The sequence below is a fragment of the Patella vulgata genome, chromosome 2 (assembly GCF_932274485.2).
Source record: "Patella vulgata chromosome 2, xgPatVulg1.2, whole genome shotgun sequence".
NCBI classification, from domain to species: Eukaryota; Metazoa; Mollusca; class Gastropoda; family Patellidae; genus Patella; species Patella vulgata.
Window position 1 is genome coordinate 56,377,475 of NC_065880.2, and position 15,202 is coordinate 56,392,676.

The following is a 15,202-nucleotide window of genomic DNA, read 5'->3' on the forward strand; positions in this document are numbered from 1 at the left end:
ATCGAATTTAGTCAAGGTAATGATGTAATGAAACTATACACCAAGTTTCATCACTCTCACTTAATTAGAACTAAAGTTATTGTGTCCCAAAGCATCAACCAATCAAATTGCTTATCTCTGCTTATCCTAAGCAAAAAATGCTCATCTTTGAACTCCATCAAGGCATTGACCTAATAAACACATACACCAAGTTTGAACATTCTAGCTCAATTAGAAAGAGAGTTATTGTGTCCCAAAAAGTGTGACGGACAGACAGACAGATGGACGGACAGGGGGGGACAAAAATAAAGTTAAGAAAGAAAACCTGTATTCATATGATCACTTAGCAGTAGTGGCAAGTATCCTGCATCAGACAGACCTTTCTATCAATAGTCCTCATTAAACCCTTTCTCATTTCTGTTGTACTTTCGTATTTAAATATCATCAGATAATTAGGAATTCAAATTCAAAAGGACAAAATATCAGATCAGATTTTGTTGAATCAAAATTGTCTTAGTAAACAGTCATAAAAAAAACATACTGTTGTTACAAATTACAAGATATTTTTATACATTTGTAAGAACACATCTTCCATGTTTAACGATTAAGTAGTGCCAGAGTATACAAAGAAAATAATTTTAAATAAATTAATTTTTAGATTATCTTTTTATTTTAGTATGCCATTCAGACTCTTATTTCAATCCAGATTAGAGTTATTCATGTATGTAGTCAGAATAACAGGCAGTAGAAAAAAAAACAACCGTAATAATTACAATCGATATACGACAATTTGAAGTTAACGCCAGTAAGTTTACAACAATACACAAGATAATGCAATCGTTTTACTGACATAATATTCGCCTTTCTTTCGCTGAACTTGTGACCTATTTCACAATCTGACAATCAATAAAAGTCAATTTGAATTCTTGTTTTCTTTTCGAAGCCTAATCAATACAACTACAGCTATACAACTACAGCTAAATCACAGATATTTTATTTAAAATTAATCCTCTTAGTTTTAATCTTGATTGATCAGCTATCACATAGGTTCTTTCTATGAAATATGAGGTGATCATAAATATAAAAAAATCTGAAGTCAAAATAATATTTGTAGTTAAGATTGATATTTGATGACCAACCGTCTAGACTTGATAAAGTTGTTTTTTTAGCATGTAATGTTTTTGAAGCTGTTAAAAATGCTTTGATCTCTTTACTCTTTTTATCCCGGGAACTACTTAAAATGATTTGGATAAAATCCCATAAATGTCTGTGAAAGGAGATCATTAGGGGAATACTAGCTAGGGACAATTTAAATGCCAAATGAAGCCAGTACTGAAATCAAATGGAATAATCATAATCCTTTGAAAACATTTCAGACTTGTTTTAACACTTGGTCATACGCATTACTATTTGCAAAAGGAGATAGAGATAGAAATATTGAAATTTTTCACTTAAATGCCAACTCTAGAGAATTTTATGTTGAGGTTAGAGTGACCTGGACTTCAAGTTCTTCTCAACTATAGGCTGTCTTTACATTTAATATTCATTAGAGAGCATAAAATACTCAACAGAACAAGCAAGATAATTCTATCTTAAAGGAGCTAAAACTCTAATATTTGGGACCTACAAATTGACACAAATGGGTCGCAACGTATGAATGTAAATAACTGATTTGCATTCAATCGTTTCCGTTTTTACTCTAATTTCAAAGCAGTTATGTTTGGCGAAATACGCTGGAAGTCTCAATCCAATGGCAATCTCTAGAGTCTGGTTATTCCAGTCTACACTGATAGTATTTATTGCGCATGTTCTCCAGATAAGAATATGGGGTCACCGTTTGACATGACTTGTGAAATATGTCTAACCTCGTTCTTCGAGTCGCTTGTTACAAATTGCGCTAAAACGTATTATGGTACACGATTCGTGTACCAATCCTAAAATGTTTATTTTGTCTTAAATATTGGATATCAGAAACCCATCTTTTTCCGGTAAGATCACAACACCAATGTTGATTAAAATTGACAAATAATTCGTATTTTCATTGTCAAAGGTTTTGGATGATATTGAGTTAGAGACTTATAGCTACTTTAACATGACCTCTTACTCTCTTCTAAACGCAAGACAGATTTATATCTCACATCTCTAACATTCCATGAATAGTAATTGGTAACTTATTAAATCTTTTTGTATACACTTTCAATCCTTTTCTTTCAGACACAAACACACATCAAATTATAAAGATAGGTTACCAGGCAACAAAACATATGCCCACAGCAGCTAAATCGTCCGAGCAGTCGACAAGGGTTGTCGCATATTTATTTCTTTGTAGGTAATTGGGGGCCTTTACAAGACAGTTACATACAGATCAGATTATAATATTTGTCGTTTGAGGGTTCACAAGGTCTACAAACTGAAACAAGGGCCTCGACTCTGGAAGTAGTCTACAGAAATTGTTGAAATTTGACAGGCTTTTCGTTTTACTAATTTAAATAATGCACATAAATTTCATACAGATCGGATGATCACTTTTGTCATTCAAACGTTCACAAGGTTCATAAAGTAAAACAAGGGACATAACTCTAGACATTATTGATGGAAATTGCTGAAATTCAATAGACCTCTGTTTCACAAATATAAAGACCACATAAGACGAGAAATCTAAATTTCGTGTACGTATAGCCAATGGTTACTATATCCACTTTACGGCAAGTTCACACCAATCTGATTCGGCTGTTAACGTTTAAGTATCCGACACGCCAAAACGCTTTTCAATTATGACCTTAATCCGGTTGATTGACTGGTGACGTCACAGGCACTACACATAGTATATACATTATCTATACAATAAATCACTGTCTGTACAATATAGCACTATCAATACACACCACCAGTTGACAAGGGTCTATTGACGGTCCAATTACCACATGACTGGTCTAATCATAATCACCAAATTATTGTCTTAATTAAATTGTTATAGATTGGACATTTGTGATTGGAATATTTTAGAGTGAATTTAAAATAGCGTTATCATGCCATAGATCCATTTAAGCGTCCTTTGTTTAAATAGGCCACGTGACAAATGAAGACAACCCACACAATTAGCGTATTTACCGTTAATTTGGATAACCCCGTAATACTTGATATCCTAACCTATTCTCTATAAGTACAGAAATACAAATGGTGCCAGTCATTTGTTGATATATTCATTATTAGCTATATAATAATAATGACCATTTCTATACACAAAGAACAACTTTTATTAGAGTTTCACACTGCGTAGCCAGTGTGAAACACTATTGTTTTTGTTAAGATTATTATTCTTCTTATTATTATTATTTTTTTTTTTTCCACTTGAGCATATCTCAGAAACTATTTGTCGGATCAACTCGATGTCTTCGGTTTTACTGAGAAAGTGGGGGCGACTTAGAGATTAAAGCTATTTCGAACTTTCTGTGACAATGCGAAATGTCCAAAATCACCGAAGTTGTCGTTTTTTTAAATATTACCGTATAATTAACAATAATTGTCGGATTTTAACATTTGATACATTTTGACATAGCCTGAGACGCGGCAAATAGCTACGACTGTTTAGATTTTTGATTTTCGATTAATCTTCGAAGATATTAGGCGCCAAATTTTGACAAAAAACTTTTTTATTTATGAATATTTTTTTATGGCGCTTTACCTATAATTAAAGGGTCATGTGATTTGAGCAAAAATATGAAAAAATTTTGTATCGATAATTCACCTTGGCCGCTATTGGCTAATTCAGTTTATAGGTTCTGGGTTAATTATTTATTGCTTGATTTGTATAAAACAAAGTTCATATGCTCAATGATGCAAAGTCTCAACTTTTTTATTACTGATAAAGCTTTCTGTCAGCAGCGGAAATGACGTAATTTAGACCATAACTACAATTTTGGCGGTTAGGTACGTCATTTCGAAAGCAAATATTATTTTTTTAAAATAAGTAAAAAGTAAGAAGTTGCACCATTTAAAGGCGCAAAAAATGTCGGAAGCAGTTTTTTTAATTTCGATTTCATTTTTGCGCCATTTCGATTTAAAGGTGAAAAACGGTGTAAAATTGAGCTATTTACAACCCATTCAGGCGTTTCATATTTTAAAATTCATACGAAGAGAATCTATCTCAAAATTAGTTTGTAATATGAGCAGTTGCCGAGAAATGGTCAATTTTGCAAGTGTCACTTTTTACACTATTTTGCCCGTAAAAGAGTCAATTATTATTGGATTATCATAAAAGTGATACCATTTGATGCGTAATGTCAATTGTGACTAGGTCAAACCAATTTAATATTTTCAATATCATCGGAAATGACGTAATTTGGGCAAAAACTATATTTATAGCTTTCGAAACAAATAATTTATTCAGATGAGTCGTATTTGTTATTTGTTTAATATTTGGATAGTTGATTCCAATCAACTAATAGAATGAACCCATAGGATCATATAGATATCACAAAATGGTTTCTAACTTGTTCAGTTGCGGAGAAATAGGCGATTTTCAACAGGTCACTTCTCAAGGTTTTTGGTCCATAAAAGTGTCAATTATTATTCGATTTTCATAAAATTCCCCGTGTGTGATACCTAATGCCATTTACGATTTCATACAAGTAATTTAACACTTTTACTTTTACCGGAAGTAACGTCATTTTGGCAAAAACTGTATTTTTAGCCTTCAAAACAGATATTTTATTCAAATGAGTCCGATTTGTATTGTTTTTAAAATTATATTTGATTCCAAGCAACAAATAGATTAAACCCACACGATCATACAGATACCAAAAAATGGTTTCTAACTTGTACGGTTGCAGAGAAATGGACGATTTTCTACAGGTCACTTTTCAAGGTTTTTGTTCTATAAAAGTGGCAATTATTATTCGATTTACATAAAAATTTTCACCATGTGATGCCTTATGCCATTTATGATTTCATAAAACTAATTTAGAATTTTCATTATCACCGGAAGTAATGTAATTTTGTCAGGATCACTTACATGTAACAAATGTATACAATGAATTGATATTGCCGGATTTGGTTGATTCTGCGTACATTTTATTTGATGTGTGAAATGCTTACATGGAAACCTGTTTAATAGTTTCATCGGTACAGGAAGTGACATGTGTTCAAGGGTAACGGGGCACCAGTGAAACCCGTCATTACTGCGTCGCAGTTCTAGTTATAACTCCATTTGAAATTCACAGCGAATATGGAATTTTTCGATGCAGAACAATAGATCGCCCTCATTTCTCAGCCAATCAACGCTGGGAATCTTATTACCTTGTACGGTTCCATGCACTATGGGTGTAGTAAATGAGGTTAAACTTTGGCGCGAAAACTGCACGGGATTCATGGACATGAATATCAAATACACTTGATCATACGTAGAGTTCCTGATGCCGTTTGGTGAGTGATTAAACTGTCAATGTAATTGTAAAATACCTTTATTATAAAAAAAAGTTAAACAATGTTAGACATTATAACCTTATCTTATCACAAACGTTAAGAGTGTTCGCACAGTTCAATAAAGTGAATTCACAAGGACCATAACTCTTGATGTAATAAACGGAAATTGCTGAAATTCAATAGGCTTCTTCGTTTCACTAATTTAAATAATGCATATAAATTTCAGAAAGATCAGATAATAACTTTTGGTGTTAAAGAGTTCACAAGAAATTGTGGACGACGGACAGATGGACGGACGAACGGACGGGGGCGTATAAAAAATCAGACTTGGAAATACAGAATGGTGTCTACGCAAAGTAAACAAGCCAACAGTGAGGCTGATGTCCCCCGCCAAAATCCCGAAATAAATAGATGACACATATTAATTAATTGCACTTTATCTTTTTCAAAAGTACTGAGCAATCAAACTGATTATCAACTATACACTAAGTTCCATCGCTTTATATCAGATAAAATCAAACTCACAGAAATTGCTTGGCTCTGCTTAGCTTTAGCAGGAAATGTTAATTATTGAACTCAGTCAAGACATTCACCTAATGAACATCAAGTTTAAACATTCTACTTCAATAAAAAAGCTTAGTTGTTATGTTCCAAAGTCTTGACCAGTCAAGTTGCTTATCACTCCTTAGCCTAAGCAGAAAATTCTCATCAAACTTAGTCATGGTAATGATATAATGAATCTATACTCGGAGTTTTATAGCTCTCACATAATATATCGGCTGATACAGATACAATTACCAATAGTGGTGGACATAAAACTATTACACATTAAAATACTCCAAATGTCATGAAAATCAATGTAGTTACATGTCATATTGTTAGTAGTGAAATGTCTAATACTATTTTACCTCAGGAATCAAACACAAACACAATGTTTTTTGAAGGAATAATTGGGCCACGCTTCCTAAGCAGTCAAAAATACACACCATCTTTGTGGACTTAATTATTTGCTGTATGATTATTAGTTTTTAAATGTTGATTAGGATATAATTCCCTAAATTGATCGGCACCTGTATGTCTATAATAGATGTCAGAATGGTTCATGAGGTAATGATATGACATCAAAGCAATAGCTTTCTGTCTCGTCAACAGTGGCAATCACATGGCATTCTCCCACCATTTCTGTAACTAGAGTTGAAAATAAAACCATCTATTGGGAACTTAACTTATGTGTTTGTAATATACTATTCAAAAAAAGTAGGGGATATTTGATTTGGGGGCATAATACTAAAATATGCAAATGACTACGAAAAAAGTCACTATAGAACCTAACAGAAGAAACATTTCCAGTTACATGTGACGCCCAAATGCACCAATAGCTACCGCATGGAATGCAGGTGATGCTTGGGATCATCATGGGGGTCCAACCCAAGATTTGCACGACTCTGACTTTGAATGTTACAGTCATTGTGGCATTGAATTCCAGGGTGGAAACATCAGTTTAATTGTTTTAGTGACCAGAAAACAAATTTTGATATGCGTCGGCTTACCCAAAATGAAAGGTTACGTGCCCTTGGCATGCTACAGATCGGCACAACACAGGCGGTTGTGGCGCGGACGATGAATGTTTCTCAGTCTGTCATAAGCAGGCTATGGTCCAGATACCGTGATACACAATCTGTACAGGACAGACCACGCTCAGGTCGACCAAGGGCGACAACTCAAGCCCAGGATCGATTTATCCGTACCTTGGCCTTGAGAAATCGTGTCATCACAGCAAATCAGATCAGCGCTCGTCTTCAAACAGACACTGGTGTGAGAGTGAGTGGCCAGACGATTCGGAATCGACTGCACAGGGGTCACCTTCGCGCCCGACGTCCTCGCGTAATCCCTTGTTTGAGAGATCATCACATTCAGGCAAGACATCGTTGGTGTAGGGATCGTCAACACTGGGATAATCGACGCTGGAGCAATGTGATGTTTTCAGATGAGTCAAGGTTCACTGTTGATTTTTTGGACAGACGTAGGAGGGTGTGGCGTCGTCGAAACGAGCGCTTCCAAGACGTTAACGTCATCAGACATGATCGATTTGGGGGTGGTTCTGTTATGGTGTGGGGAGGCATCACTGTTGCTGGAAGAACGGCTTTACATGTTGTTGCAGGGCGTGTTACAGGCCAGTACTACCGGGACAACATCTAGGCAGTCCATGTTGTGCCGTTCGCACGACGTCATGGCCGCCGTTTCATCTTCCAGGATGACAACGCAAGATGTCACAGGGCCAGGATCGTTACAGGTTACCTCCAACAACAGAACATCACCACATTACCTTGGCCAGCACTGAGTCCCGACCTCTCCCCCATCGAGCATGTCTGGGACATGCTTGGACAGAGGTTACGTCAACGTCAACAACGTCCTGCCAATGTCCAAGAACTTGCTGCAGCGTTGCAACAGGAATGGGACAATCTGGACCAAAATGACCTTAGACGTCTCATTAGGAGTATGCCACGTCGGATCAATGCTTGTTTGGCAAACAGAGGAGGATTTACCCGTTACTGACTTGGTTGTGATGCTGTGGTAACTTTGCTGTTTGACCCCGGGTATCATTTTACCCTTATAATGGTCAGTCTGTGCCTTACTTAGTCTAACGATCATTTGGAATAAATCGATGAATGTGAACTTCATTTCATTTTGTTATTTGTTTCTTCGTCAGTTTCATTAGGTGACTTTAATAACACTTAAAAATCAAATATCCCCTACTTTTTTTGAATAGTATATTATGAATTAATAAAGTATGATCTATATTAGGAGTTATTAAAAGTACATAATGATACAAATCACTAAATTATGTCTAAATCTTTATTGGCATCTATAAGCCTGAGTGTCAGATGTAGTCCTGACAGTAATCACTTGACATTAAAGAGATATTGTTGACATCTTTAGTTTTATTATCGTGAATCATGATAGACAATTAACTATTGTGAGGACCATTGTATATTTCATAGTTTATAAATTTGTTATTACTTATCAGAAATAATTTAAATAAAAATTGAATATCTTCTTTGATTGGCATTTAGTAATTGAACATATTAACACAAGGTACAAGCAAATGATACAGGTATATGAATAGTAGGCAAATATATACAGAATATGCAACAAAGATAAGAATCAAACATAATTAAATCTTAACACCTTTGATTAGGGGGCCATTTACAACAACACCTACACAACAGAAACTCTTACAGAGATTAAAAGGAGGGGAATCCTGTTATTTATAAAGATCAATGTATTAACACTATTAATGGGAAACAAATTAACCTGAGCTATAGAAAAACAAAAATATAAAGAGAAGTGTGTATGTATGGGAGTATGAGTGAACAAGAGTGATCGCTGATGCAGGTGTAAAGAAAAAAACAAGCCAACAGTGAGGCTGATGTCCCCCGCCGAAATCCCTGAATAAATAGATGACACACATTAATAAATAGCACATTCATTTTTTTGAAAAGTATCAAGCAATCAAACTGATTATCAACTATACACTAAGTTTCATCACTATCTATCAGATAGAATCAAAGTTATATTGTCCCAAAGCACCAACCAATGAAATGGCTTAGCTCTGCTTACCTCTAGCTCAAACTGTTTATCATTGAACTCAGTCAAGACATTCACCTAATGAACATCTACACCAAGTTTAAACATTCTACCTCAATTAAAAGCAGAGTTGTTATGTTCCAAAGTCTTGACCAATCAAATTGCTTATTGCTCCTTAGTCTAAGCAGAAAATTCTCATCATCGAACTTAGTCAAAGTAATGATATAATAATAGGCGTACGGGGAAATTTTTTACTGGGGGGGGCGGTGGTGGTTGGTGCCCCAAAAATATAGTTAGGTTCTTAGTATGTTACATAATAATCATAATATCTCTTTTGCGATGAATAAGTTCTTAATTTCTAAATCATCAATAAAAGAGAACTAAATTTTATTTACTTGTAATATACACAACTAAAAACAGTTGTTTATGTAACTGTAATTCGTGGCTTACTGTACTCCAAACAATAGAGGGTTCGAGCTTTACGATTTCTATTTAATTGCCTAACTATAGACACTCTGAATTTAAATTCGCTGTTAAATTGGACGCATTCAAGAACACGATATTTTTTATATAACTTTTTTGGTGCCCAAAATGGGGGGGCGGCCGCTCGTACGCCTATGGATATAATGAATATATACTCGGAGTTTCATCATTTTCACTTAATTAGAACCAAAGTTATCGTGCCCCAAAGCATCAACCAATCAGATTGCTTATCTCTGCTTACCGTAAGCAGACAATGTTCATCATCGAACTCCATCAAGGCATTCACCTAATGAACGCCACACCAAGTTTGAACATTCTAGCTCAATTAGAAGAAGAGTTATTGTGTTCCAAAGTCTTGACCAATCAAATTGCTTATCGCTCTGCTTACCCTCAGCAGAAAATGTTCATCATCAAACTTAGTCAAGGTATTGATGTAATAAAGCTATACACCAAGTGTCCTCACTCTCACTTAATTAGAACTAAAGTTATCATGTCCCAAAGCATCAACCAATCAAATTTCTTATCTCTGCTTACCCCAAGCAGAAAATTTTCATCTTCGAACTCCATTAAGGCATTCACCTAATAGACACCTACGCCAAGTGTGAACATTTATCGATATTTTAAAATATTTCTTCGCAACTTTCATAATTTTGTAGCATTAATCCATACGAGGACAATGTATGTCACAATTAGTTTGTAATATGTGCAGTTGCCGAGAAATAGGCAATTTTGCATGCGTCACTCTTCACGTTATTTGCCTGTAAAAGAGTCAATTATCATTCAAATTTGTTTTCCCATTTGATGCCTAATGCCACTTTTGACTAGGTCAATCCAATTTAACATTTTCACTGTCACCGAAAATGACGTCATTTAGGCAAAAGCTGTATTTTTAGCCCTCAAAACAGATATTTTATTCAAATGAGTCTGATTTGTAATGTTTTTAAAATTATGATATTTGATTCCAACCAACAAACAGAATGAACCCATACGATCATACAGATACCATAAAATGTGACTGGCCACAGCTAAATGAGTTGAAATGCGCACGTATCAATAATAAGATAAAGACAAAATAAGTGAAAATATTGATTTTGATCGAAATTGAGATTTTCACAAAAATGAGTCTATAAATATACTATCTATCGACACAAAAGATCAAAATAGCAATAAAACATTTTAAAACACCTGTATTTGAAGTTGAACGTTTTGTAAGAGTACAGTATTCTTAAATCTGTCCTATTTCTTAAAATTCTCGGCGAAATTAGTTATTTTTCTTGGCTCGCAGCGGGATGACCAGTCAATCCTCTTGCATAACAATTGATATCGTTGTAAAGCGGAGCATCTCTATCTTACAAATATGATCAAAATATTGTCGAATTGATTTTGAACGGATACAATCGAGTTTTAAAATCCCTAAAAAATATAAATAAACTCAGGCTGTTGCCATGCTGTCTACACAACTCTTTTGCTGATAGGCCCAGACACCGCATGCAAGGCATTATCGATAAATATTTGGTTTTGGTGATAATGTTTTTGGGTACCTACATGCGATTCACTTTGATAGGTGGCAGAAAAAAAATTAATTCTGATCGTATATAGATTGCCGTTTGAGTGTTAATTGAAACCACATGGCTGATTATGTAAATTAATCGACAAGTGGGTGTGTGTCATTAAGTAATACTATTACTAATCAACTGTCACAGGTCAATGATAAAGCCGTCGACAACTCATTATTTACTCCGAATAATTAATCCAAGTGGTGATTATTTGATATCTCATATCATCTTTAAAAAAATAATCTATAGGCCTTAAATGGAAATAAACAAAATGGCCGATAATTTTCTTTTCGAAGAGAATTTTATTGATAGCTGAATTCCGTTTACTGTCGCTTCTTCATACGACATGCAAAGTAAGGAATGCATCTTGGATATTATTTTTTAAAATTCTCTTATCGCCATGGGTCAAAAAAATGAGAACGACCAACGAGACAAAATGCGACGATTCTCGAGTCTGCCATTGAGTATCCTCTGAATAATGTTGATATTTACATCAAAGCCAAAATGCACGAAAGTGAACGTAAGCATTTCTTGACTATGAAATTGACATTTCTATAGGGACTCATATTTTGATAACGTCACGGTACCTGAAAATAACAATAGTTAAATTTGTTAAATGAAAACGCGTACAGCTGTGGCGGCTTCTTTGATGATAATCCAATCAACAATCTTAATCTCCTGACCACTAGCTGGCACTAAGGTGCTAATTATAATTAATTGATGAGATTAACTGTTAATCTCACCAAAGTTATAATATACACAACAGACTACTAATGTATAGATTGTTCTTCAGTATAACACTATCATGTGAATATTATGCCGCATGTGTTGTGGATGTTTCATTACGAAAGGAGTGCATTTATTACGATTTTCGTCGTCAGCACCCTTGAAATCCTAAATAAAAAACATATTAAATGACAAAATAGCAAATAAATTGCGGAAATAGTCAGATCAAATTTTCGTCTTCAGCACCCCTGAAAACCCATGGAAAGATATATTCAACGACAACAGCAAATAAATGGCCTGGTTGCTATGGGATTTTGTTTCGGAACATACCAAATCTTTGACTCGCTTTTTCTCAAAAATAACAATAACTCAATTTTTAAAATTTCCTCATTGTGACTCAGTATGCTAGGGGGGGGGGGGGGGTCACAAATGGTTTCTAACGTGTTCAGTTGCAGAGAAATTGACGATATTCTAGAAGTCACTTTTTAAGGTTTTTGGTCTATAAAAGTGTCAATTATTATCATCGAAAGTAATGTAATTTTGGCAAAAACTGTATAATTAGCCTTCAAAACATTGTTTTGAAGTCAGTTATATTTATTATTCGTTTAACATTATGATATTCGATTCCAATGGACATATGGCTTGGATCAATACGGTCATATAGATATCCAAAAATTGCTTCTCCCATTAGAAAGTCAGCTAACTTAGCGGTAAGTTAGTAACAATTTTGGCAGGATCACATTTTTGGCATATGTTACACATGATAAGAAATGTATAAATGAAATTGATATTGCTAGATAACGTGGCACCGGAAGTGACATAAGTATATTCTGTATATATCTGCCTACTATTCACATACCTGTATCATTTGCTTGATAAAGACGAGAGTATCCTCGTCGAAACGTCGCTTAGTATTAAACTCAGTAATTGTGTATCCATAAAATTGTACCTTGTGTTAACAATTGAATAGCCTAAATAGGTATTATTCTAGTTTTTTGGAATAAGCTCACTGCATGACACAGTATAAAGATATCGTAAATCACAGCACATGGAACATTTATACATACCTTGACTGTAGGAGAAAACAAAGCCTGTATACCTAATCTTAATCTAACTGGAAGAGGAAGTCGTGTTGCATTTTTTTCTTGCTGAATACAGGTTTGAGTGACACGCTGACAAAGAAAGTATAGAGGAGCTATCTGTTTATTAACCCAAGCTACATATAAATTACACCCAGCTGCTATAAACAATCGTTTATCATTATGACCCCATGTTAATGCTGTTAAAGGTTTACCCTAAAAAATAAAAAAAATAAAATAAAATGAAATTCTTATTATTGCTTTTCTACTTTTCAAGGAAAGATCAATTTTTTAATTTGTGGGAATATCTTTCTAATTCTAGACACTAAATTGATTGATGTTATAGAATAAAAAATAACAAGCCAACAGTGAAGCTGATGTCCCCCACCGAAGTGCTAAAATAAATAGATGACACATATTAATTAATCGCACATTTTTTTTTTTCAAAAGTATCGAGCAATCAAACTGATTATCAACTATACACTAAGTTTCACCACTCTCTATCAGATACCATCAAAGTTATCTTGTCCCAAAGCATCGACCAATGAAATTGCTTAGCTCTAGCTTGAAATGTTAATCAATGAACTCAGTCAAGACATTCACCTAATGAACATCTACATCAAGTTTAAACATTCTACTTCAATTAAAAGCAGAGTTGTTATGTCTTGACCAATCAATTAAACTGCTTATCGCTCCTTAGCCTAAGCAGAAAATTCTCACCATCGAGCTTAGTCAAGGTAAAGATATACTGAATCTATATTCAGAGTTTCATCGCTCTCACTTCACTATAACCAAAGTTATCGTGCCCCAAAGCATCAACCAATCAGATTGCTTATCTCTGCTTACTCTAAGTAGACAATGTTCATCATCAAACTCCATCATGGCATCGACCAATCAAATTGCTTATCGCTCTGCTTACCCAAAGCAGAAAATGCTCATTATCAAACTTAGTCAAGGTATTGATGTAATGAAACTATACACCAAGTTTCATCACTGTCACTTAATTAGAACTAAAGTTATCGTGTCCCAAAGCATCAACCAATCAAATTGCTTATCTCATCTTGTATAAAAATTGTGACCTCTAGAGTGCCCATAAGCTAAAAAAAAAGATTTTTTCGTACAAGGCATTGACCTAATAAACACCTACACCAAGTTTGAACATTCTAGCTTAATTAGAAAGAGAGTTATTGTGTCCCAAAAAGTGTGACAGATGGACAGACAGACAGACATGCTTTCTTCGAAAGGCGGTGAACAAATATAATTTTCTATATTATGTTAAAGAAACATAAAACCACTGTTTAAATTCTGTCTTGGATATTTGGAGAAACAAGCCAACTGTGAGGCTGATGTCCCCTGCCGAAATCCAAATAAATAGATGACAAAAATTACTTAATTGCACATTTATTTTTTTCAAAAGTATCGAGACAGAGGGGTTCAAGATAGATGAAATACAGGTTTTTGAAATACAATTTTAAGGAATTTGGATTGGTACATGGATAAATGTATTTTAAGCCTATTTGCTGATTTCCGGTTTTCAACAGTTTTTTTATACGCCAACATGTCGTATATTGTCGTCGCTCCCGTCGGGTGTCCATGCTCTGGAGGCTAAACAATTATGGTCATGAGACGAAGAATCCTATTGATTTTCAATGATTTCCAATAATGACTTCCAGATTTATGGCCCTTGATATTTTATGTTTTGAGTACTCAACGTCATATAGGTCAGAATTAGAAGCCAAACAAGTATGACAATTACTTAATGGTTTTGTTATTCGTAATTATATTTTAGTGTGTTGCAAATGTTTTCCTTACCAATAAGGGGGGGTTCGATGGCCGAATGGTTAGCGTGTGTGTGTTGTATCATAAGGTCTGTCATTGAGTCAACTGGCATGGTTTTGATTCCCCGGTTGTACGTGACAAGGTGTAGGGTAACCTGTCCAATCTCATGGATTTTCTCCGGGTCCTCTGGTTTCCTCCCACTGCTAAAGACCCCTACGCGCCAGCAAATTTTTGAAATAAAATTGAACCATGTGAGTCCCGAAATGACCTAGTTCGTGTCGAGTGTACGTTAAACCCCATTTCTCTCTCTCCTTACTGACAAAGGAAAAAATATGTGACACCCCTTACTGACTGCCCAGACGACTTAGCTGTTGTGGGCGTATGTTTCGTTGCCTGGCAATCTATCTTTAAAATCCACAACAGACCAATGAATAATGTAATATCTATTTGGCATGAATGGGGTATGCTGTATTGACTGCAATACGTTTTACATTCACGAATTGTCAGCCACAGAACAAACTAACCATGTGCAAAAACCAGCGGCTGCCAGGCAGGATACGCCCACATTTTCGAGAGATGGATAGAGAA

General features: G+C 34.9%; 1 protein-coding gene across 1 annotated transcript in view; it reads right to left on the reverse strand.

Moving 5' to 3' along the window:
- The window catches only part of LOC126811157 (tubby-related protein 4), a 321,131-nt gene that overhangs the window by 125,966 nt on the left and 179,963 nt on the right, over positions 1-15,202 (reverse strand). Inside the window, exon 8 of the mRNA XM_050536678.2 lies at positions 12,824-13,051. Within this exon, the coding sequence (XP_050392635.1) occupies positions 12,824-13,051 (228 nt within the window). The remainder of the gene's footprint in view (positions 1-12,823; positions 13,052-15,202) is intronic.